Raw genomic sequence first — 23320 nt, forward strand, 5'->3', positions numbered from 1 at the left:
CTTCTCCTAGACACCCCATATACACAGGTATTGTAATGCCCCTGCCATTCATCAAGGCTCAGATGCTTCTTCTGGGAGGCCCCTAGAGAACCAGCTGGCCTGGGGGTGGGAGTGGCTCTTCCCCACGGATCTTCAGACTCTTATGGGTTGGTGGGTACCTACAGCATGGTCACAGGCCCTATGTTTCTGTTAGAGGAGACTGGCCCACCCCCTGGGGAATTTAGCATAGCAGGGAAGTCACTGTCTAGCCAACGACTGTTAACGACTGTTCCTAAAGGCATGACCAAACCTCTGTTTCTCTTTCTTCTGTTCTAAAGCTGTACATGTCATCTGACTTGGGGAAGAAGTGGACACTTCTGCAGGACCGAGTGACCAAAGACCACGTGTTCTGGTGAGAGCACTCCCCATTAGGACTGTGAGAGCCCCAAGGGCATGGTCAGCCCCCAAGGGCCAGCAGCTCTCTTTTGTCTTCCCAGCCACCCCCCAGCTTGCAGTTTCCACCTCATCTTGCCTTTCTCCCCACCCCTGCACCCTCTAGAGCTATTCTAACTGCTCCAGGGATTAGTGTCCCTTGGGCCACATTTGTACCCCTCACAGCTGGATCCTCCTCAGTTGAAAGAGGTACTGATATGCACAAGCCTGGCACAACGCACTTCCCTCCTCCTACCCAGGTCCGGGCCCAGCCCCTGAATAGCTGCCCCTATGGGTGGTACTGCCTTTTGGTGCAACCTCTGTGCCCCCTCCCCACCTTGATGATGCCTGGCCTCCCTCTCACTGCTGAGCCCCCACTGGGGCGCCCCAGACATGCTCCCTGACCAGCCTACTGAGGACCAAAGCCAGGGACAGGGTATGGGTACAGGTGGGGTGGGGACTTCCAGCCCAGGCAAAGGCCAAGCTGAGCCCTGCGTTCAGAGCCACGGGTGTCAGCTCCTCATTTCCTGTCTTATGGGACCCTTTGGGGGTGGCCTCTGTCTCACTGGCACTAGTGAGGAAACTCTGCTTTCCCTAAGCAGTATTGGTTGGAGGTGTAGCTGAGGGTGGTGGAGGACCAGTGCTTGCTGAGGTCCCAGGTGGCAGCAGGCTCTGAGCCCACTGTGGCCACCACATGCACTCTGCCGGCTAACCTGCTTTCTGAGATGCTTGCTCTTCCCACAACCTCCCTCTTACTTGTGCACAAACACACACACCCAGCCCTGCTCTTTTTCTTCCTTATCTCATTTGTGCAAAAAGCTCTTGCATAGGCCTTGCACACCAGCCGCAGCCCTGTCTCTCCAGCAGGGAAGACCCGTGACAGGGCTCCCTTCCCTCCCCCACTTCACATCCAACTTCAAGCCAGGCACAGCTGGGGACTAGCTCCTGTGACACGCACAGGCTGAGGGAAATCTTGGTGTCTCTTCTGGAACGTTGGCCCTGAGACATGTGCTTTTGGTCATGGGAGAACCTGATGGCCATGTCTTCATGGGTTATCCATGGAGGGTCCAACTCCTTCATTAGAAACCAGAGTGCTGCCATCAATCACTGGCCTTGTCACTGCTGTCAGCTGCCAAGAGCCAGTGCTCCCAGGGAGGGAATGCTTGGGCCCCCAAGGGCTCACCAGAGGTGGTGAGCAGGGCAAGGAGGTGGGATTTTGGAGCTGTGTCAGTCTGAGGAATTGGCCGAGTTCAGCGGCCCGGGGCTGGCCAGGTTCATGGAGGCCCCTCCAGGCAGAGAGAGAAACCGGCCTGCAGATGCTAAAAGGGCCATTGGCCATAATTCAAATATGTTATTATCTCAGACAAATCAAATTATTTCTTCCCCTAAGTTTCTCAAATTGCTCAGAGTTGTTATATGTAAGAGATAATCGTACCAGACGCTTGGCCACTAGGGCCCGGGGATCTCTCCTGGAATGTGGTGACAGCAGTGGTGATGGGGTCCCCCTGTTGTAAGCAGTGAATAATGCTGTTTTGACAGCATTTCCAAAGAGCTCTTTCTCCTTGAACTGACAGTGGGAATTGCCAAAGCCCCGTGTTCTGTCTGAAGCTCGGACTCGTTAACGGTTTACGAAGCACGCTCATTACACTGGGCTTACCAGGGGGGCAGGGGCAGCCTGAGGTGCTCTCTGCTGCTTGCTGCCTTCAGGGTCACATGGGCACTTGCCCTCACCCTCCCCTTAGGCTCTCCATGGCCAGAACAAAATTGTAACAGCAGCCACCCCTCAGGTGCCACATTTTGAATGCTAACGAGCCCCCTGGCTGTGGGTGGAGAGTCTAAATGCATCGTCCTACGGAATCCCCACAGCAGCCCACGATTGTCTTCCCCTCACATTACAGAGGGGGAAACTGAGGCTCACAGAGGACGAAGCACTTGTTCTTGTTCTTGTTCTTGTTCTTGTTCACTGCCTCTAAGCAGCAGCCCTGTGCAGTGACCCTCGTTTGACTGTGCCCAGCAGGCTTGCCATGGACCGCTTTGCCCCGTAGTCTGGCTGCCTGCCCTTCACCTGGGGCTCCTGTGTCCACTTCCCCACTTGGCTTCATGCTCACCCACAGAAAAGCCTCCAAATTTCTCTCCCATCAGCCCCGTGCGCACCCCAGGTGGGGCACACAGGGGAGCCCAGGCCTCTGATAGGAGAAGGAGGGGTCTTCCCACCACAGCCAGAGCTGCTGCCACCAGAGCTGCCCCCACATAATTGGAGTGAAAATCAATCCCTCATCCCAGAGCTCTGCCCTTTCTCCAGGGCTGCTTGCCGGAGGTGGGGTGGGGTTCATCCTTAGGCTTGTTATCCAAGCAGAGTTCCCAGCGTGGGACCACCTTTGGAGATCTCAGCCAGCAAGAAGACATTCCAGTCTCAGGCGCCATTTCTTACAGGGAACTGGGCTCCGCCTCATGTGGTCTTCCAGGGCTCCCTGGGACAGGCACGAGGCCCAGGCCTCCCGTGCACCTGTGCTCACCCACAGCCTCGCAGGCACACAGGGAGACGGCCCTGTGAAAGAGGTCAGAGCAGGAGTCCGAGGGTATCAACTTTATGGGGTGAAAGGTGGAGAGTGAGTGAGTGACTCGTGAGTGAGTGATGCGTGACTGAGTGGTGAGTGGATGAGTGGGTAATGAATGAGCAAGTGTTGTGAATCAGTGGGTCAGTGAATAAGTGAGTGATGAAAGAGTGAGGGAATGAGTGAGTGAGTGAGCAAATGAACAAGGGGGTGAGTGAGCTGGGGGACAGGCCAGGTGTCATTAGCCCACTTTAGGGATGATGGATTGTCAGCTGAAATTCCATCTGCCTGGCTGAGGGCCTCCTGGTAAAGGGAACAATGTCTGTCTTTATTCAGAAGAGAGAGAAGTGTCAAGCAGGAGACCTCCCTTCCAGGGAGCTTATAAATGGTCTATTCACAGAAGCCTAAATCAACACTTCACCTGCAGTTGAGAGCTCTTTACCTAGGGTGAGAGTGATTGATGCTGGCACTCCAGGGTTTGAAATCTAAATGGACTTCGGGAAGTTGGCTCCCGTCACGCCGTATATCCACGGGTGCCTATATGGCTCAGATCCTCTTATGGAATTCCCCTGTCCCTCTGGTTTCATATCAGGCCACCTGGGTGAACCAGGTACCTGTAGGAGGTGAAGCAAATGGGCTCTGGGCCAAGCAGGTGGGGAGAGATGTTGAGACTGTCAAGAGGGTAGGGCCGTGGGGCCAGGCACTCTGCCTGGGACTTCTCAGAGGCCTGCACATGGGCTACGGGGAGGCATCCGCCCTGGGCACTCAGTAACTGGTGATCCAAGATACAGCTTCCTCATCCTCAGGCTCCATTTGCTCTTGGGCAAAGAGTCCCTGAGAAGGGTTGGGTAAGTGATCCTTAGTAGTCACATTGGCTGGAAAGAATATGGTAAGGAACATGGCCAGCTTCTCAAAGCCATGAGTTCTGGGTACTCCTCTTCAGAAGAGGCTAAAGCACATGGCAGTTTTCAGTGTAAGGAAAGCAGGAGATAGACACACGGGTGCAATAAAATCCAGGAGGTTGTGCTTGGTTTGGGAAACCCTGGCTGTGATCCCAGCCAAGTTTCCTTTCATTCCAAAAATATACACTCCCCTTCTGGGTGCCAGGCCCCATGCCAGCTGAGGCTGGACTCGTTCCTACCCTCCCCACTGGACCAGCCCATGGAGCTGTGACCCTAGCACACATCTTCTGTTCTTCTCAGGCCTGCGTACAGGGCACCAGAGGCTCAGAGCCTTGCAGAAACTCGGTGCGACAGGTGTTATCACACCACCCTGTGGGCATGGACCCTGGACTCAGGCAGCTGTCGTGACGGCTCACAACCCCATGGCACAGGGATGACAGAGCTAGAAAGGGAGCTCAGCCAGTCCAAACCCAGGTTGGAAGCCCTCTCTCAAACCAGGCCCCTACCCAGTGTCCCCATGCAGCTCCTGACTGTATATTGTGAAGGTAGGACACTCGGCTGGTTTGTCACAGCATGCTCTGTGCCACTTGGCCCGACACACATGTTAGCTGAGTTGGACTCATGTCTTTGAAGGTGCTTTTAAACTGTGGGGCTCAGAGCTGATAGGAGTTATCGTAAGTGCCATTTAGCTCCCCAGCACAATGGAGCAGTCCTCCACCACCACTTGCCCAGTGACCTCTATCTACTTGGCCTTGAGGACATAGGGATGAAAGAGGCAGGATGGTCAGTGCCCTTCATCTGTCTTCCAGGAAGTGAGTGAACGCAGGTCTGGAGACAGCCCAGGCCACAGCAGGAGGGATGCTTAGAGAGCTACTCTTGAGTATCCCAGCCAGAAGACTATTTTGTGTACCTCAAGATACGCCCACCTGTCCCCTAGGTGAACCTTTCCAAGGGCTTGGTGTTAAATGCCACCTACGTTCCAGACATGAGTGTTCAGTGGCCGCTTGGTCACTCAGGCTGTATGTCGGGCAGACTGATGGAAACTCTAGATCCCCCAAATCTGCTCCCCACTTCTCCTCCTCCCCCTGCTCAGGCCAAACACCAGGAAGAAAGGAGGGGAGGGAGGAAGGAAGCCCCAGGTTTCTGTGGGATAAAAGACAAATGCCTTTAGCTTTCTCAGCCTCACTGTTTTTATCTATGAAATGCTTTGTCACCCCCACAAGTCACAGAACCTTCCTGGCCTGTGAATGCACAGGAAGGCATCTGCCTCGAAATGTACAGGCCAACCCGGGGGAGGGGACACGCTGTCCAGTGCTGTGGGAGGAGGTGCCCTCCTCTCCCCAGAGTCTTCACCCCCAGGAGGACTGGGGCGAGTCCCTGGGGGCAGCACAGAGCTGCTCAATGCGGGGAGACCACTGAGCAGTGAGGTAAGAGGCAGAGCAGGAGCCCGGAGGCGGGTCCTGGCTCGCATCCTGCTCAGCCACTTAGAGCTGTGCAACTTTGTACCTCTGAGCCTAAGTTTCTTTATTTACAGAACTAGGGTGGCAGCCCCAGGCCTGTCTGCCTCCTGAGATGCTTTTTGATGATCAAAAACAAAAGCTGTGAAAGACAAAGTTTTCATAAACAGTATCGTGACTGGAAGGATGCCAGCTTCGCCATAAGGGAGAAGCAGAGGCTCTGTCTTTTGGGGAGACAGTGTCCCCAGGACCCACAGAGCAGAAGCAGCCACGTGGCCACCTGGGATACAGGAGCAGCCATGGGTACAGCAACTCTGTTTCCAGCACCAACCTCGGTCTTCTCTTCCAGGGCTGTGTCTGGGGTGGACACTGATCCCGACTTGGTCCACATGGAGGCCCAGGACATTGGAGGAGGTGAGCCTAGCAGGGTGTGGGCACTAGGTGTCCCTGAGTCCCCTTGTCTCCAGCATGGCTTGGCAGTGCTGTGTTTCATCGTGCATCCTCGCAGCTTGCCCTGTTAAGCTGACCTCACTGTGTTATGATGTAGCATAATTTTAAATGTGCTTATTTTCCAGCCAGGGATATTGAAGTCAAGGGCTCTGCTCCAGGGGAAAAACCTATTAAGAGGTCAATTTGTCCAGACCCTACTCACCCCTGAGGGCTTCCCACTCACCCTGCCCCCACTCCACTGCTGGGCACATAGAGGGGCAAGGGAGGGACAGGAGCCTGGGCACACTGACCCAGCCAGCTGGTGTCACAGAGAGCCCAGAGCCTGTGCTGGGAGGATGGAAGGTGTAGTGATAAGTGGGAGGTGTCCCCTGCACAGAACGTCCTCTGAGGACAACCTGTGAGGGCCAGACTTGTGACAGGCAGGGTCCAGTCTCATTAGCAGAGAAGTGCTGGCATCTGTGACCAGCCACTGGCCTACTGTGGGATCCTGGGCAACCTACCAAAGTCTGCTCAGCTATAAAATGGGATAATGATAGTAAATGAGTAAATGCACCTCATTCAGCATGGGGCCGTCACGGGTGGATTCCCAGTGGACAGAGCCTGCTGGAGGGTGGGTGATAGCCACTTGCCACGTCTAAACCCCAGCTCTTTCTTTACTGAGCCCTGACATGCTGCTGGCAGGTGGGGCAGGTGGTCTTATAGTTTCCATTTTGATAACCAGGAGAACAAAGCTCAGAGAAGGTCCAGGTTTGTGTGGGGTCACAGGCCCCAGCCCGGCATCCCCCCATCCTCCCGAGCCTTCACCAAACTCAGAATCCCCAGCCCTCGCAGGCAGCGTGGGGGCAACTCCTTGTCTTAGTGATACCCCGGCCTTCCACCAACAGGATAAACAGGCCCCAACCTGCGGGGCCTGAGGAAGCAGGCCTCAGAACTGCTCCCCCACCCCCACCCCCCGCAGTTCCCATAGCTGCCCCCAGAGAGGAAGGGCCTCTTCCCAGCAGCTGCAATCCCTATGTGAGGGGCCCCAGGACTGACTTGCCGAGGAATGGGGCCTCCTCCAAAACTGGAACCTCCCTGCCCTGGCCTCCCCAGCCCAGGAGTCCCATGGGCATAAAGTCTGGTCAAGCATGGTGGCCCAGCACTCAGGGCCTGGGGTCCCTCTACCTGTCCCTCTGACACTCCCCTCTGGTCAGCCTGGCCCACTCAGGTCATTCCCTAGATGAGCTCACAGCTCTCCTCACCCCTGCTGGGAATGCTCCCCTCAACCTTCCCATCCTGGGTTCCTTCCCCTTGTTCCCACCCACCCTTCCAGGCCCTGCTCTGGGCTCCCCCATCTCAGCTCAGCATAGTCCCTGGGTCCTGGAACCCTTGGAGTATTAGGTGGGCTATTGATTTGCCTCTGTGTCCCCAGCAGGGTTGCTAAATAAATGAATAAGCTCTGAGCCAGGTGTAAGAACCACCACCTCCTATAGACCATGGTGCAAAACGTCACAAAATAACATGTGCCAGAGACTCAAAGACACTCCTACCCTCCCTCCACCATGTGACTGTGGCCAGTCTGCCTCTCTCCAGAGCAGCAGCTGGCACAGGCCCCTGGTGCCAATTTTTCATCCCAGTAACTCCATCCAGGCAGCTCATCAGGCCACATGGAGTGTTTACACCACAGAAATTGACCAAGGCTAGGTCAGGACTTTGTACCCAGCACACAACTTTCACATATCTTGTCAGCACAGGGCCTGGGAGAGTGAGAGCCTGACCATGGTGGGGTGAGTGATGAGGGCCTGGATGCGTGAGTGGGTGAGTCTGTGGGTGCCGACTCAGTCTGGCCCTGAGTGAGGCTCCCCACCAGGACTCCAGCCAGGCAGATCCACTGTGGGAAATTCAGGCTTTGAGCATGGGGGTGACCAGCCATTAAATAGAACATAGACATGGTATGGGAGGGGCTTGGCAGTGGCATGGCCATGGCCAGTGTCATGCCTATTGGGTGCCACTGTCTGGCAGGCTCCTCCTGACATCCTGGGGGATAGATATATCCCATTATGAGGCAGAGGAACCAGAAGCTGAGCCCACCCCACTGTAAACTGCAGAGTTAGAATTATGCACCTGGTCCCTAAGCCCCCACTTCTAACCACTCTTCACACTGCCAGGCCACCAAAAGGTTCTGTGGGCTCAGTGTCCTTCCTTTGGTGTCCTAGACTTTGGTCCCTGTGATTAAATCCCTCCTTTGGCTCACAAACTGGAAAGAAGAGCTTCCTTAAGGCACCAGAGCTCCAGCCCCACCCTGTCAATTAGTCAGAGCACCGAAATGCTGGGGAAACAGAAGCACTTGCTGGAAACACAGCAGCCAGCAGGTAAAGCCTGCATTTGATTTTGCTCAGCTGTAAATATCTGGAAAAGGGCAGAAGCATTTACTTAAAGTTAGAGGGGGGAGGACCATGTGAGTCCCCACCCATCTCTGCCCCTGGTCAGGAACTCCAGGAGGCAGTCATGTGGGGAGCCAGCCATGTGGGGGCACTGTGAGCTGCCCCCACTGACCCTCCCTCTGATGATGGTCACCAACTCCTGCCTGTGGTCAGAGGACTCATCTCAGAGTGCACCTGGGCCAGAGTGGCCCTGCTCAGCAGTGGATATTGTCGCAGGGTCAGCCCTATAATCTAGACCCTCAAAGCCAACAGCAAAGGTGTTAGAATGTGTTGTTTTAGGCTGTGTCCCACCCCCTCTGTGGCTGCAGCTTGAACGGGCTGGGCTTCTGTCCTGTAGGCTTTCGGTACATCACCTGCCAGATCCACAACTGCTCTGAGAAGGCGCTGACTGCCCCGTTTGCAGACCCCATTGACCACGGCTCTCTGACCGTGCAGGATGATTACATCTTCTTTAAGGTGAGGTTGCTTCTGGGGCTTCTGGAAATTGGCAAGGGGTGACATGGTAAGCACTCAGGGGAAATGGAGTCGCTCAGAGGGAGGTGATAAAATTGCTGTTTTACTTTCAAGTGTGACTTGGCAGTAGGTATTCCCACAGCCCCCACTCACTAGCACAGCATCTCAGGGATGCTGCCAGCTCCACCTCCCTCTGCCGGCAACTTCCCCACCACAGGTGTCCCAAACCTAAGCCCATTTGTCCCCATTTAGTGGGACTACCCTTGGCACCCACGTGGTCTGTGCTGATTCAGGAACTCTAGTCAACAACTAGTCACACAGTTTCTTGATCACCTCCAGAGAGGAGGAGTTCACCCCCTCCCAAAACAGCCTGGCCCTCTCCTGGACTGCTCAAGTCATTAGTTCCTTCTGGCCCCCAGACTGCTTCCTCTGACTCCCGTCTGCTGGTCCCTGCTCTGTTCTCTGGGACCCCGTGAGACAAATCCAAATTCCCCACTGAGAAAACCCCTCGAGGGTGACTGCTGGGTGCTCCCTCCCCAGAAGGCCCTCAGTGGTCCCCAACTTCCCTACCTGCTCCTCCCGCCATACTTGGCATATGCCAAGTTTAAGCCTGGACCAGGCAGTGGGCATTCTGGCCCCCATTAGAGCTGGCCAGACTGAGGCTCCTACCAGCACCCAGCCCTGACCTGCAGCCCTGCCCGTGTCCAGCCCCTCGGCATCTGCCTGTGTTTCCTGCGCCTGGATGCCTGCACCCCCCTCACTACCTAATTCCTGCTCCTTCTCTAAAATAATCACCCGCCACCTCCTCCAGGAAGTCGTGCCTGACCTCTGCCTCCACCTCAGGCCACAGGCTGCCTCCTGGGAGCATTTCCAGCTGGTGCTTTCCCTGTCACAGCCCAGGCCCTGTGTGTCATTCTTCACTGTTGACCGCTGCTGGCCCTGCACCAGATGCAGGCAGTCTGGGGCTGGTTCAGGTCTGCACTCCCTACCTGTTCTCCCAGCACTGGGTTTCTGCAAGTATCCACTGAGCATCAGAGCAAAGACAGTGTCAACTCTGCTGGCGACCATGTGCTGTGCGGAGCGGTTTCCAGACATTGGATGGTCTGGCCTGTCAGAGCCTCCAGCCTGAGACCCCAGGAGCACACCCATGGCTGAGCAGATGGGGTCACTCCTCTGTTCAGTGAGGGGGAACAACTCTAACAACAACAGGCTCAATGCTTGCGTGTGGCATGGCCATAGGGGCCACTGGGTCTGTCCAGTTTCTGTCCTAGTTTCCATCTTTCTCAATAACTGCAGGGAAAAGCTTTTCCTAACCCCCACCATGGGCCTCCTTCTGTCTTGGTCTTCAGCAGACCCATGAGCCTGGGCTAAGCTGGAGCAGCCTTGCCCACCCAGCCCTTCCTCCCCACTAATGCACAGGAAGTGAGTCTGAGTGTCACGGCCTGTGAAACTGCCCACCAGGGGCAGCGCTGGGGGTCCAGGGACTATTGCTCCTGCTCTGTGGCAGCAAGGACCTATGGCCTCTATGATTCTCAGACCCACTGTGCCTCTGTCCTAAAGGGTGTTTCTGTTGCTGGAAACAGATACTGGTGCTGGATAGCCCTGCTGTATCTGTCTTAGAGGGGAGATGCCCTGTGGTCACCTGGTCCATCCTCCCAGCTTCTATGATAGTGTGTCTCTCAAGCCCCCTCTCTGTGACAGATGCCCATAAACAAATGGCCTTATCATGGGCTTTCATGTATTTGTATCAGCCCCATTTTACTGAAGATAAAACTGAGACTCAGACGGGAGGCTGAGGCAAGACAATCGCCTAAACTCAGGAGTTGGAGGATGCTGTGAGCTATGATGCCACAGCACTCTACTGAGGGCGATAAAGTGAGACTGGGTCTCTAATAACAAAAAACAAAAAAAAACAACTGAGGCTCAGAAAAACTAATTGCCCTACCAGATGACCCTCCAGAATACTCTGCTCCTAACTGGGCAGTTCCCCTTCCTGAGGCCAGTGGCCCCCAGATGTGAAGCAGGCACCTGGCTCCTCGCTCCTGTCCTTGAGCCTGAGCGGGAGGCCCCAGTCACCTTCTGATGGGAACAGCAGGTTCCTCTTTTGTCCTTTCCCCACGGCCACATCTTCAGCCTTCCCTGGCAGAAAGGGCAGTGTCTCGGGAGTCAGCAGAGTCCAGCCCCTCCACCAATAAGCTGGTCACCCTGGGCAAGCCTGGGGCCCCCTCCCTGCCCTGGTACAGGCAGGCCCAGAGAGGAGGTAGCTACTGCCTATGTGAGGATCCAGCAAGACCCTGGTCTAGCAGAGGTACTTGGGCCCTTCCCAAAGCCACTGAGGGCCTGGGGAGGTCCTAGCGTTGGACATAGCCATGTCCTGTCCACAAGTCCTGGAGTCAAGGTGCTGAATGGCTCTCGCTCGGCCAGCTTGGCCAGCTCAGCCAGCTCCTTTGTTGAAGCTACTCAGCGGGAGAGTGGCCCAGCCCAGGAGGGAGCAATTCATCAGACCCGGACCCGCCTCTGGGCCCCTGTTTACTAATCTGTACAATAGGTGTGACCACCCCTTCCCACGAGGAAGGCCCCCAGCAGGGGTCAGCTGCTCGCTTTGAGGGAAAGGCCCTGCCAGATCCCACAGGTGACACTGCTTAAGTTAAACGTCCCGGCCTTGCTCTCACCAGTTGGTTGCTGCCTCACTGCTAAGCATCTGCTCTGTCTCCCAGTGCCCTCTGCAGAGACACAAATATCTGGAAGGGTGTCGAGGCAGGTCAAGCCTGGTCTTGCCCTCCCGCCTCCCTGGAGCTCATCCCATACCAGACGTGGCTCTGAGATGGGGCAGAGACCTCCCAGCCACTGTCTTCTGCATCCCCCTGAACCCCCAAGCTGCAGCACTGCCACCTCCAGGAAGCCTGCCGTCCTCCCGCACCTCTTTCTCTGAGCTCTCAGGTCCCCAGTGTGTCCAGCATCATAGCACTGCTTGCTCAGGAGCCACAGAGGGCCAGACCACCCCAAGACCTCACAGTCCCTGCCTTCACAGGTAGAATTTTTCAGAGAAGCCTTGTCACAAACAACAGCCTGCAGTTGGCCTGTGGTAGGGGCTGCTGTGTATTTGCTGGTGTGCAACAGTCACCACATGCAACACCCTTGTGATTCCTATGGGGAATTGACGTCCCAGACGCTAGTCCCTGCCACTACTCATCAGGCGGGCTCTGACACTCTCATCCCATTTCACTCACCATGGCTTATATGTACGTAGGGGCCAGAGCTAGAATCTGAACCCAGACTGTGCCTGTGCTCTTACACACTGCACCATGCTGCCTTGTGCACACACTCACACACACACAGGACACACACGTGCACACACGCATTCCTATATGACCCACACACACGTGCACAGGACACATGACCACATGACGCACATAGAGAACACACGTGAAAGGCACACAGTCACACTCACAACACACACACACAGTGAGACTTGGCAGCTGCAGGAAACTGTCCCCTCGGGAGCCTCCACCCTCTCCGCTCCCTCTAGCCAGCCCCTACTCCTTCCCTTGTCCCCTGGAGAGCAGAGGCCTCTCTTCTCCTGGCTCTTCTACTACCTAGGAGACAAGTTGTTCTGAGCTCTGTGCCACCATTTCCCCTGTTTATTATGGGGTCAAATGAACTGTCCAGGGTAAAGCCCCCCGGTCACGTGGCAGTGCTCAGGAAGTGTTATCTCTGGCTTTGCTTATGATACCTAGTGGTTTGGTCGTCACTTTTTGTGACTTGAATTTATCTTTGGCCTGTCTCCTCTTCCACCCAGTGACTCACCAAAGTGCCCTTTTTAAAAGATCTGGGGAACAGAACTTAGTCCATTGTGTTCCATACCTTGGATGTAGGGGAGTAAGGCCCTGAGAGCGTGGGAAGAGAGCTTAGTTCTAACTGTAGGAAGTGGAGGAAGACTTCCTGGAGGAAAGGCCTTTCCTATGGGGCTTCGAAAGATGAATAGGAGCCTGTCCATTTCAAGCAGAAGAGGTAAAAGTTAAAGGGCATCTTCACCAGCTGAATGCAACGTGTGGTTTTCATTCATGAGAATCTGACTTGACAGGAAAGTAAGCCCCTTTGAATGTGTTTCTTCCCTCCCATTAGGCAACGTCGGCAAATCGAACCAAATACTACGTCTCCTATCGCCGCAACAAGTTTGTACTGATGAAGCTGCCCAAGTATGCATTGCCAAAGGTAAGAGTGGCTCCCCATGCAACCCGGCCCTGTGGCCAGATCCCACACCTACGGTGTGGAGGTGCTCAGTGGTCCCAGGTCAGAAGGGCCCAGAACAAGGGTGGCCATGCTCCTCTGAACACTCTCCATTCCAGCCGACGCAGCCCCTGCCAGCCTCCACCTGTGGTAGGGCCTCTGCCAAGCCCTGCCCTTTGCCTGGTTTGTCTTCTCCAGAACTCTTGCACTTATGACTTCAGGAGAAGCGTCACTCACCTCTGCCCCTGCAAGCTGGTTTGGGCTTTAGTTTTCTGTTCTCATCCCACCCTTCTTTCTGACGCCCAGGGTGCTGGGACCCTGCTTCTGTCCCTGTCTCCTCCTCTCAGCCAGTATTGCCAGGGGTGGGGACCATTTCTGTTTCTGTTTCATACATCTCTTCATTCCAGCTGCCTAGTATGGTGCCTGGCACAAAGTGGGTGTTTAATTAATGTTAGGTCCCTGGGCAAGGGGTAACGTTAGGTAGCCTGGGCAAGGGGTATCTTGGGGTAGATCTGTCCCAACCCGGCCCCGGCCTTGCCCTTGAGCTCCACCCTCCTAACCCTGCTCATGTGTTACTCCCACTTTACAGAGGTGGGTGATAGAAGTTTGAGATCACACAGCTAGTTAGACACAAAAGCAGGTCTCAAACCCAGGCCCGAGGGAGTCAGCCCCACCCCATGCCGCATTCCCTGCCAGGGAACATTCCAAGGCTGTGCTTTACACATTGCTGTCCCACATGCATAATTTAGAAACACAGACTGAGCCGCCCCTGCCTCCACACATATTTCCTGAGCACCGAATATAACCCAGAAACTGCTGTGAGGTGATGCTCCAGCTGAGGATCGGGGTGAGGGGAACAGCAGAAGATCAAGGAGACAGAACGACTATGAAATAAGCACAAGCTGTGACCGTGCTGTGAAGGGGAAGAGAGGCGGAGAGTAATGGAGGACAAGTGTGTGCATACGAGTGGAGTGTGGCTGCTGTAGGGTCTATGTCTCCTGGAGGGGACATTTCATCTGAAGCCCAAAGGGAACAGAGTGGCTTTGGGACGTGTAGGGGAGAAGCAGTTCCATGGAGGGCTGAACATGAGCAAAGGCTTCAGGGGCAGTGTGGGTGGAGGAGAGGACACCACGGCACTGGGTTCTCCAAGCCTGTGGACTGTGGATTGTTGTAAAGTCCTTGGCACATGAGCAGACCTCTCCTGCACCAGAGATAGGAAAAGTCCAGGAGGCCTTCTTAAAACTTCTCCTAAAAAACAAAAAGGAAAAGGAATTAATAGAAAGGAAAAGAAAAAAAATGGAGCAAATTTTCTAGATTAACTTCAGGCTTGGCTGAGCAAATTGAAAGCTAATGGTTTTGTTTCAGGCGAAGGGAGTTGGCATCCCTGGGGATGAGGGACTGTTTCAGCACATGAGAGGCTTTCCCTCGGCTGTGCCATCAGGACCCTCCTGCTTTGTAAAGGGAGGTGCACACAGCTGGGATTCGAGCCCACACTAGGGTCCTTCCCATCCCCTTCTGGCAATGGGTGTGGGAGTAGCTGGACCAGAGGTCAGATCGTTCCCTCACTAGAGCGTATGGCTGCAAGTCAGGATGTCTGTGACTTTGAGTGATGGCATCCCTGTCTGCCAACGCGATGTCACAGTGTGTTTCTCAGAGTCGGCAGTGAGCTTTGTAGGAGGCGTCATGCAATGTCCCCCACTGCAGGCCGGCACCAGTGTGCATCTCACATGAGCTGCCTTCTCCCCCCATTTCTATGGACACTGGAGGTCAATGAAAAGAATCGTGAGGCTCTAACAAAAGATTCATCCCAGTGTCTCATGTGGGCAACAGAAATGACAGACACGGCCTCATGTCATTCAGTCTCCAGGGAAGACCAGGGATGGGTCCAGAGCAGGTGGCCTTTGCAATGACTCTCAGGGTCCTGGCTCAGGGGTCCATGCCCAGGACCAGTGATAGGCAGTTGAGGATGATGTGAGAGTCGGATTGCTCTCCAGGAAACAGGGACCCCAGAGTCCTGTGGGGTCTTCCGGACCACAGCTTGTGCTGCTGAGAGCTTCACCCAGTTCAGGAGAGCACCCCAACCAACCCAGGGTTTCTCATCATCAACTTGCAGAACTGGCTGGTGGAGTTTTCTAATCAGATTTTGTTGTTTTACAGTGAACTTGTAACTCTTGCTTGTTTCCTACCCCTAAGCCATCCCCAGCTTGTTTTCTTTTTCTTTTTTTAATTGCCTGAGTAACATTGTGAAAACAATAGAAATTGGAGCCATAGGGGGCTCACTCATAAACTTCCCTCTCTCATCTCCTCTGTCCCTGCTCATGTCCCCCACCCCACAGTCCTTGGCCATGTGCCGAGGTGACTTTCATGTAGCCTCATCACAAGCAGGTACTCCCCCTGCAGCCTGCTCTCACAGGACTGTGCAGCCTGAGACTTGTTCTGGACTGGTGTCCAGCCTAAATGCCTCAGAACTTTCCCTTGAGAAGACCGTACCTCGTTTGGCTAAGCCATGCTCTTCTTATTTGGACGTTTGGGTTGTTTCCATTTTTCATAATTATAAACAGCACTGCAATGAATGTATTTGTGCCTGCAGGTGTTTCTTTTTAATTTTGTTAAAGTCTTGGAAGAACTTTGAGACAAAGGATATAAATATTTGTGTAGCTTAGTTGCTTTCTAGAAGAGTTCCACCCTACCGCCAACAAAGTTAGACCAGATCAGTTTTAACACAGCCTTGTCAGATTTTGTGTTTTATCATTTTTTTCTATTTTTTTCTATGTTAAAGGATATAAATGATGCCATTCTGCTGTTTTAATTTACCTATCTGTGAAAACTATGAAGGGTAAACAACATTTCTTATATTTATTGATATCCTTTGTTTGACTTGTTTACTTATAATGATTTTATCTAAAAAGGTTTAACAGAGGGAAAATATAGGTCAAATCTGTAAACACATGAGAAGAAAAATCTAAATAATTATCAGTTCTATAAAAACGTGCATAAGATGGGTAAATGCAAACTTAAAGTAAAATATTCCTGTATTTGGAAGAAATGTATCTAAAGTAAATTAGTATTCACAGACCAGTAAGAATAAAGGAGGGAGTGACCCCAGGGAATATGGCAGAGGAGGAAGCCAGCTCCCCTCCTAGACAGCAATCCAACTGCAGAATCTCTCCCCTGCAACTATTCTGGAACTCTGAAGTCTATTCGAAGGCCTGCAGTGAAGGCCTGGATGGTATATCAAGGTTAATTTTGACATCACAGCTCCTGTAGCTGTCTAAAAAATTATAGCTCTTAGCCTGGTGAAAGCAACCCACCCCCACTCCTTGCCCTGTGACAGGCACGTGTGCCATGTTTCTGGGGCAGCCTGCACACAGCTTGCAGGAGCCAGGTGGGCAGTGAGAACCTCGTCCTGCAAGTACTGGGTCTGTGCTATGATTGCTGATTGCTTCTCATCTGATTGTGGAGGTGGAGACACCCAGGTGGGCACCCGTCGTCACAACCACCACTACCTGAAGTGGCTTCCAGGGGCTTTAAAGGACTGGAGCCTATATTTCCCCTTTTTAATTTCCCCTTTGGGAGCCAGACACTGAAGGACTGTGCCTTAAAAGCAACCACATACAGTAGAACCTCTGCAAGTTGACCACCCAAAGGACTGTACCACTCAACATACAGGGTTGGTCACCATAAGGAACTTCCATCGAGTACATGTGTAATTGGGTCAGCTTAAGGAGGTGGTCAGTGAAGGGAAGTGGTCAACTGCGGAGGTTCTACTTTATGTGGGAGGACTGAGAAAGCCACCATGTGTGCCCAAGGGAAAGTGCAGCTCAGAAAAGACCTCAGACCTCCAGTTTACATGTCAGGCGACCCTTGGTACAGAGACAACCTACAGCAACCAAAAATCAAAGCCGAAGAGGGCAAGCTCTGCAGAAAAGGGGCAATCTAATTGTCAGAGTTACCATGGTTCAGTTTTTAATATAAAAGAAGTTATAAGGCACACAAAGAAACAGGTAGGTAGGATGCATTCCAAGGAAACAAAATCAGCAGAAACCTTCCCTGAGAAAGACCAGGTGGCAGGCCTGCCAGACAATGCTGTGACGCACTGTCTCAAGGATGACCCAGGAACTAAAGGGAGGCGCGGACAGAATACGAAAGTGATATGTGGACAAAACAGAAATGGTAATAAAGCCATGAGAAACATAAAAAGGAACCGAAAAATTGAAAAGTTCACAAGAGGGATTCAAAAGCACATTTGAAAGTCAAAGGAAAGAATTGGGGAACTTAAAGATAGGGCAATGGAAATTATCAAGTCAAAGAAACAGGAAAAAAAGATTAAAAAAAAAAGTGACTAGAGTGGAAGGGACCTTTTGGATATTATCAGGCAGATCAACAGGTGCATTGTGGGGATTCCAGAAGGAAAAGAAGAGAGGTGGACCAGAGAGATCATTTGAAGAAATGATGGCTAAAAATGTCCACAAATTAATTACAGATATGAGTGTAAGTATCTAAAAGTTAACAAACTCCAATCAGAATAAACACAGGGAGACCCACACCAAGACACACAGTCAACCTGTGAAGTGACAGAGACCAAGAGAGGATCTTGAAAGCCACAAGAGAGAGGTGACTTGTCACATACAAGCGACACTCAGTAAGACTATCCACAGACCGCTCGTCAGGAGCGCTGAAGGCCAGCACGCAGTGAGCTGACAGCTTCAAAGTGCAGGAACAATTTTGACATCACAGCTCCTATAGCTGTCTAAAAGGGCATGCCATGAATTCTATATAAACATCTATGCAGAAATTTCCCCCATCATGTCTACTACTACTGTTTTTTTTTTTGTTTTTATTTTTTAAATTCTTTTTTGCAGTTACTACTGTTTTTAAACTTTTCCAAAACTACTCCTTCAAAATGTACTCTCTGCAACTAACAGAACAATATGTATGTATTATAATGCAATATAGTCTAAATATAATATATAATCGTATAATACAATATGATGTACAATTTTATATACATGGATAATACCGTTTCCGCCTGCTTGCCTCTTTATTCCTCCTTTCTTTGCCTGCCTTGCTTCCCTTAGGAAACTGGGAGACTTCTGCCCCTTCATCCTAGTTTAACCTACATCAAACTTTAGCTTGTACCTTGTTTGCCACTGAAAGGCTGCATTTCCCAGCTTCCCATCTGGCCCAGGCATCCTCAAACTATGGCCCGTGGGCCACATGCAGCCTGCCTAGGACAATTGTCCGGCCTACCGGGTGTTTTTGCCACCGCTGCCTATCCTGTGTAGCAGCCGACTCGTCCCGGGGCCCACAGTCCAGCCTTCCAACTATCTGAGGGACAGTGAACTGGCTCCCTGTTTACAAAGTTTGAGGACCCCTGGTCTGGCCAATGAGATGCTAATGGAATTGCCCTGTGCAACTCCATGGAGCCCTCTGTTAAAAGGCTCCCTTGTTCACCTCCTCTCTTGGCCTCGCATATCAGTATGATGCTTGAGTGACAGCACTCATCTCGGACCATGAGGACAAGGGCCACATCCTGGGACAGGGAGTGGTGACCTGGAAGGAGCCTCTGGTGTCCTTTGTGGCACATCCACACTAGACTGTCCACTTCCAGGCTCCTTTTACATAGGAGAGAAATGAGCTGCCATCTGATTTCAGTTGCCTTTTTTGCAAACTTAGTTTGACCTGGTAACAAATACTGGCACCCTTGGTGTTTGCTTCCACATACTTCTCCAGCCATACAATGATACACAATCACATATACATATATATGAATGCTGCTTACGTCTTCTGTTTAAAAATGATGCCAGAAAAGTTTGTTTCTTTTCTCAAATAAATAGAAAAAAATAAATGTAACAATAAGCAAAAACTTCCTATTATTTGTGACTCTGTAATCAGCAAGTTGTTTTAGAGACAGAGTCTCACTTTGTCACCTTGGTAGAGTGCTGTGGCATCAGAGCTCACAGCAACCTCCAGCTCTTGGGCTTAGACGATTTTCTTGCCTCAGCCTCCCAAGTAGCTGAGACCACAGGTGCCCACCACAACACCTGGCTATTTTTTGTTGCAGTTTGGCCGGGCCGGATTTGAACCGGCCACCCTCAGTATCTGGGGCTGGCGCCCTACCGATTGAGCCACAGGCCCCGCCCAATCAGCAAGTATGTTTAAAAGGCCATTCCCAATATTAGCACATGTAACATGAAATGAGGGCCTCTAACCCTGCTGCTGGGGAAGAAATTAATAAAAACTTTCAGGACAGCAATTTAACAAGTAACATGAGTTTTCAAAATGTTCCTAACTCCACTGCAGTGATTTCCCTTCTTGGGATCATAGGTGAGGAAATAACCAGAAAAGCAGACATCTATGTCTAGGAATGTCCGCAACTGTCTTGCAATAATGTTGAAAACACTAAATGTTTACCAGTTGGGAAATGGCTTAGTGAAATATAGTGTGTCCACAAAGTAGAATATCATGCAGTCATTAAAAGTAGTGTTTGTAGGTAACTTTAATGGCAGAGGAAAATACTCCTCATATAATGTGAAAGAGCAAGCTATAAACTGTACATAAAAAATATGAATCACACTGGGAAAAAGCCCAAACAGAAACATTTTAAAATATTAATATTAGGTCTCTTCTATCCTCAGAATGGGGAGAAAATATTTGCAAACTACCCATCTGACAAATGATTAATAATTAGAATGTATAATTATATTTTAATAATATAATTCTATATTTATCGATCTTATTTCAGTTGCCTTTTTTTCTGCCTGTTTTTGTTACTTATAAGCAAACCTAATTGTACCTAATAATATTGGAACCTTGGTGTTTCCTTCTAGCAAGGAAGGAGGTCCAGTAACTAAATAGGAAAAAAGAAATCTAATAATCTGATTAAAATTGGGCAGAGCGTGTGCCTCTAGTCCCAGCTAGTAGGGAGGCTGAGGCAGGAGGATCACTTGAGTTCAAGACCTTGAGGCTGCTGTGAGCTATGATGACACCACTGCACTCTAGCCTGGGCAACAGAGCAAGGCCCTGTCTAAAAACAAAACAAAATTAAATTAAATTAAAAATGGGTAAAATATCTCTATAGACATTTCTCAAAAGAAGACATACAAATGGCCAACAGATACATGAAAGAATGCTTAACATCATTAGTTACCAGAGAATGCAAATCAAAGCCACAATGAGATACCATCTCACCCCAGTTAAAATGGCATTTATTAGAAAGACTGGAACAAACGCAGGTAAGGATGTGGAGAAAGGGAGCCCTGGGCACTGTTGGCAGGAGTGTAAATTAGGGCAGCCACTGTGGAGAGCAGTGAAAAACTAAAAACAGAACTGCCCTATGACCCAGCCTCGCCACAGCTGGATACACACACACACAGAGGAAAGAAGGGAACTGGGGGTCTGCACCCCATCTTTATTACAGCACTATTCAGAGTAGTCCAGATGTGGAATCAACCTCGTGTCCACCAATGGATAAAGAAATGGTGACACATACACACAGTGGAATACTACACGGCCACAACAAAGAATGAAATCTTGCCGTTTGCAACAACATGGGTGGAACAGAACGTTCCATTAAGTGAGATAAGCCAGACACAGAAAGACACATCTCCCCCATTCTCACTCACATGCGGAAGCTAAATATTAAAACTACTGATCTTCTGGAGGCAGAGAGTAGAGTGATGGTTACCAGAGGCTGGGGAGGGTCGCAGGGAGGGGAGATAAAGTGGGGATGGTTAACAAGCGCAAAAATACAGTGGGTAATTAGGTAGGCTGAAAATCTAGCTAACTATCGTCAACAGTAAGTTAGGGTATACTTTGAGATAACTCAAAGAGTGGAATTGGAATGTTCCCAACACAGAGGAGTGATAAGTACCCGAGGCGATGGACAGCCCAGTCACCCTGATGGGACTGATTCACATTGCATGCCCGTATCAAGGCATCACATGTGTCCTTATAAACATATTATGTACCCATAATAGTTAAAAATGAAAATTTAAAAAGATATTGCCTTTAGGATGGCAGTGAATGTAACTTTGAGACACCTTATACATTTTTTTTGTTAAATCATAATTGTGCACATTAATACTATCATGGGGTACAGTGTGTTGTTTCCATATACAATTTGAAATATTTTCATCCAATTGGCCAACATAGTCTTCGTGTCATTCTCATAGTTGTTGTGTTAAGACATTTATATTCCACATTTAGAAAGATTCACATGTACCCTTACAGGATAGATCATCAGTGTGATCCCAACGATCCCCCTCCCTTCACCCCTCCTCTCCCTCCCCCCTCCCCCTCCCCCCTTTCCCCATATGCTTGGGCTAAAATTGGGTTATAGCTTTCATATGATAGCTAACTATTAGTTTCATAGTAGGGTTGAGTACATTGGATACTTATACATTTTTCTTAGTTTCCTAGATTTTCAAAAACAATCCTGCAGTGTATTCACCCAGGCACAGAGGAGACAAAGTCAAAATTAATGAATTAGTGCAATCACTGTAAATCCTGAATGTGGGTGATGCAGGTGATGCCAGTCAGCCCTTCTCCCCAACCCCCCAGTCACCCCATTCAGGGCAACCTGACTACAGGGTCCGAGTCTCTGCCATGACATGGATCCGCAGACAGACCTACCCTGGTGGGGCAGCAGAATGACCAATAAATGGGGACAGAGTGCTGAGGAGGACAGAAGAGCAGTGACAAGCCTGCTGGCTGTAGGCACCTCACTCACACACGTCACTCTGTCGTCCCATCACACAGATGGGACCCACCCACCAAGCCCTGGTCCCCTCTGTGTTCCTCCCTTGGCTGTGTGAGTCTGGGTTCCAGTTGTTTCTGTGTGTTGGGTCCTGTTTATAGACAGAGGCCCCAGCCTGTGCAGCTCGAGGTCCCCCCTCTCTGAGGGGTGCACGGTCAGTGCTTCCCAACATCACACCTCTTCTGGAGCCCTTCAAAGCTGGGTCGCACGGGGGACAGGCAGGCAGTGAGAGGCAGGGTCGAGCCTCAGCGCCCAGAAGTCCGGCCCTGAGCAACCTGCTGGGAAGCTGCTCCCTCACCCGCTGCTGAAGACCACACTCCACCCGGCAGAGTAGGGACTCGGTCTGTTACTTCACAGAAAGATGATGACCCTCCCCAGGGCTGAGAAAGTGTAGAGTGAGACCATCCCAGACTGCCGCAGCCATGTGGCCAGTGGTGACCTCAGCTCTGTGTCTCCGCAGCTATATTGTCGGAAGGGCAATACAAGTTTCCAGGTGATAGAAGGCAAAGCAATAGAGGCTGCAGGAGAAAAGCTCATGATGCCTTCAGGTGGTCCTGTGTGGGAGCCACTCCACGTGGCTCCCACACAGCTCGGGGAGGGAGGGAAAATGAGAAGCCAAGGTTATCCTGGGGCCAGTGCTGCCTCGGGGCTGGCACAGACGACTGTGGCCAAATGGCAGCTTGAGTATCAGGTGGCATACGCACCACCTGGGGCCTAAGCCCAAGTATATTAATCCAAGACTTTCTCCCTGCCTGACACATGTTGCAAAAGGCTTAGGACAAAGTCTGGTTCCCCACAATATCCCAGTGCCTGAAATGAGCCTGGCACATCGTAGGTGCCTAACAATTATGTGGGAATGAGTGAAGGGGCTGAGGGCTCCCCAACATTCTTGATGGGGGTACCCAGCTCTCACCCAAGTCACTCTGACCATCCATCTGGGGTGCATGGAGGAAGGATGCCTCTTCCCACTGCTAGACAGGGGGACAGCCCAGTGACAGCCCAGGAGGAGGAGGCACCCCAGCCACCTTCCCACACTGGGTACAGAGGGTCCCAGTGTCACCCCCATTTTAGAGGTGGGCAAATGGAGGCCCAGGGAGGTAGCAGAACTCTGCCACCAGCTCCCGTTGCTCCCTCTGCCACCTGACCCTCTCTGACCCTGCGCCCACCCTGTCCCCCCAGGACCTGCAGATCATCAGCACGGACGAGAACCAGGTGTTCGTGGCGGTGCAGGAGTGGTACCAGGTGGACACCTACAACCTGTACCAGTCAGACCCGCGTGGTGTGCGCTACGCGCTGGTGCTGCAGGACGTGCGCAGCTCGCGGCAGGCCGAGGAGAGCGTGGTCGTCGATATCCTGGAGGTGCGTCCTCCGGGCGTGGGCGTGGGCCTGAGCCAGGTCTGCTGGATCTGCCTCTCCCCCCAGTCCCGCATGCTGTGGCTCTGGGTCTGCAAACATCTCTGAAAGGCCGGAGGTTTCTGACTCTGCAGGCTGAGAGGACATTCCCTTAGTGCTTTTAAAGTAAGAAAGAAAACAAGCTCTTCCCAGGGCCCTGCCGCTGAGCGCCCCGGGCACAGCTCCACTTCTTTCCACTGAGACTTCACTCACGTCCCATCATACACCCGGTGACCCTGCCTGGACCAGGCTATTCACAGGCCACCTCCTTTGTTCTTCTTGACACAGT

At 51.8% G+C, this 23320-nt stretch overlaps 1 protein-coding gene across 1 annotated transcript in view; it reads left to right on the plus strand.

Annotated features, from left to right (window-relative positions):
- The window catches only part of SORCS2 (sortilin related VPS10 domain containing receptor 2), a gene marked incomplete at its 5' end in the record, with an annotated part of 551249 nt that overhangs the window by 473993 nt on the left and 53936 nt on the right, over window positions 1-23320 (plus strand). The window contains 5 exons of the mRNA XM_012810961.1: window positions 318-391; window positions 5675-5739; window positions 8536-8654; window positions 12777-12866; window positions 22819-22998. Coding sequence (XP_012666415.1) covers window positions 318-391; window positions 5675-5739; window positions 8536-8654; window positions 12777-12866; window positions 22819-22998 — 528 coding nt within the window. The remainder of the gene's footprint in view (window positions 1-317; window positions 392-5674; window positions 5740-8535; window positions 8655-12776; window positions 12867-22818; window positions 22999-23320) is intronic.

This window comes from Otolemur garnettii, unplaced genomic scaffold (genome assembly GCF_000181295.1).
Source record: "Otolemur garnettii isolate 467f Iridium unplaced genomic scaffold, OtoGar3 scaffold00146, whole genome shotgun sequence".
Lineage (NCBI taxonomy): Eukaryota > Metazoa > Chordata > Mammalia > Primates > Galagidae > Otolemur > Otolemur garnettii.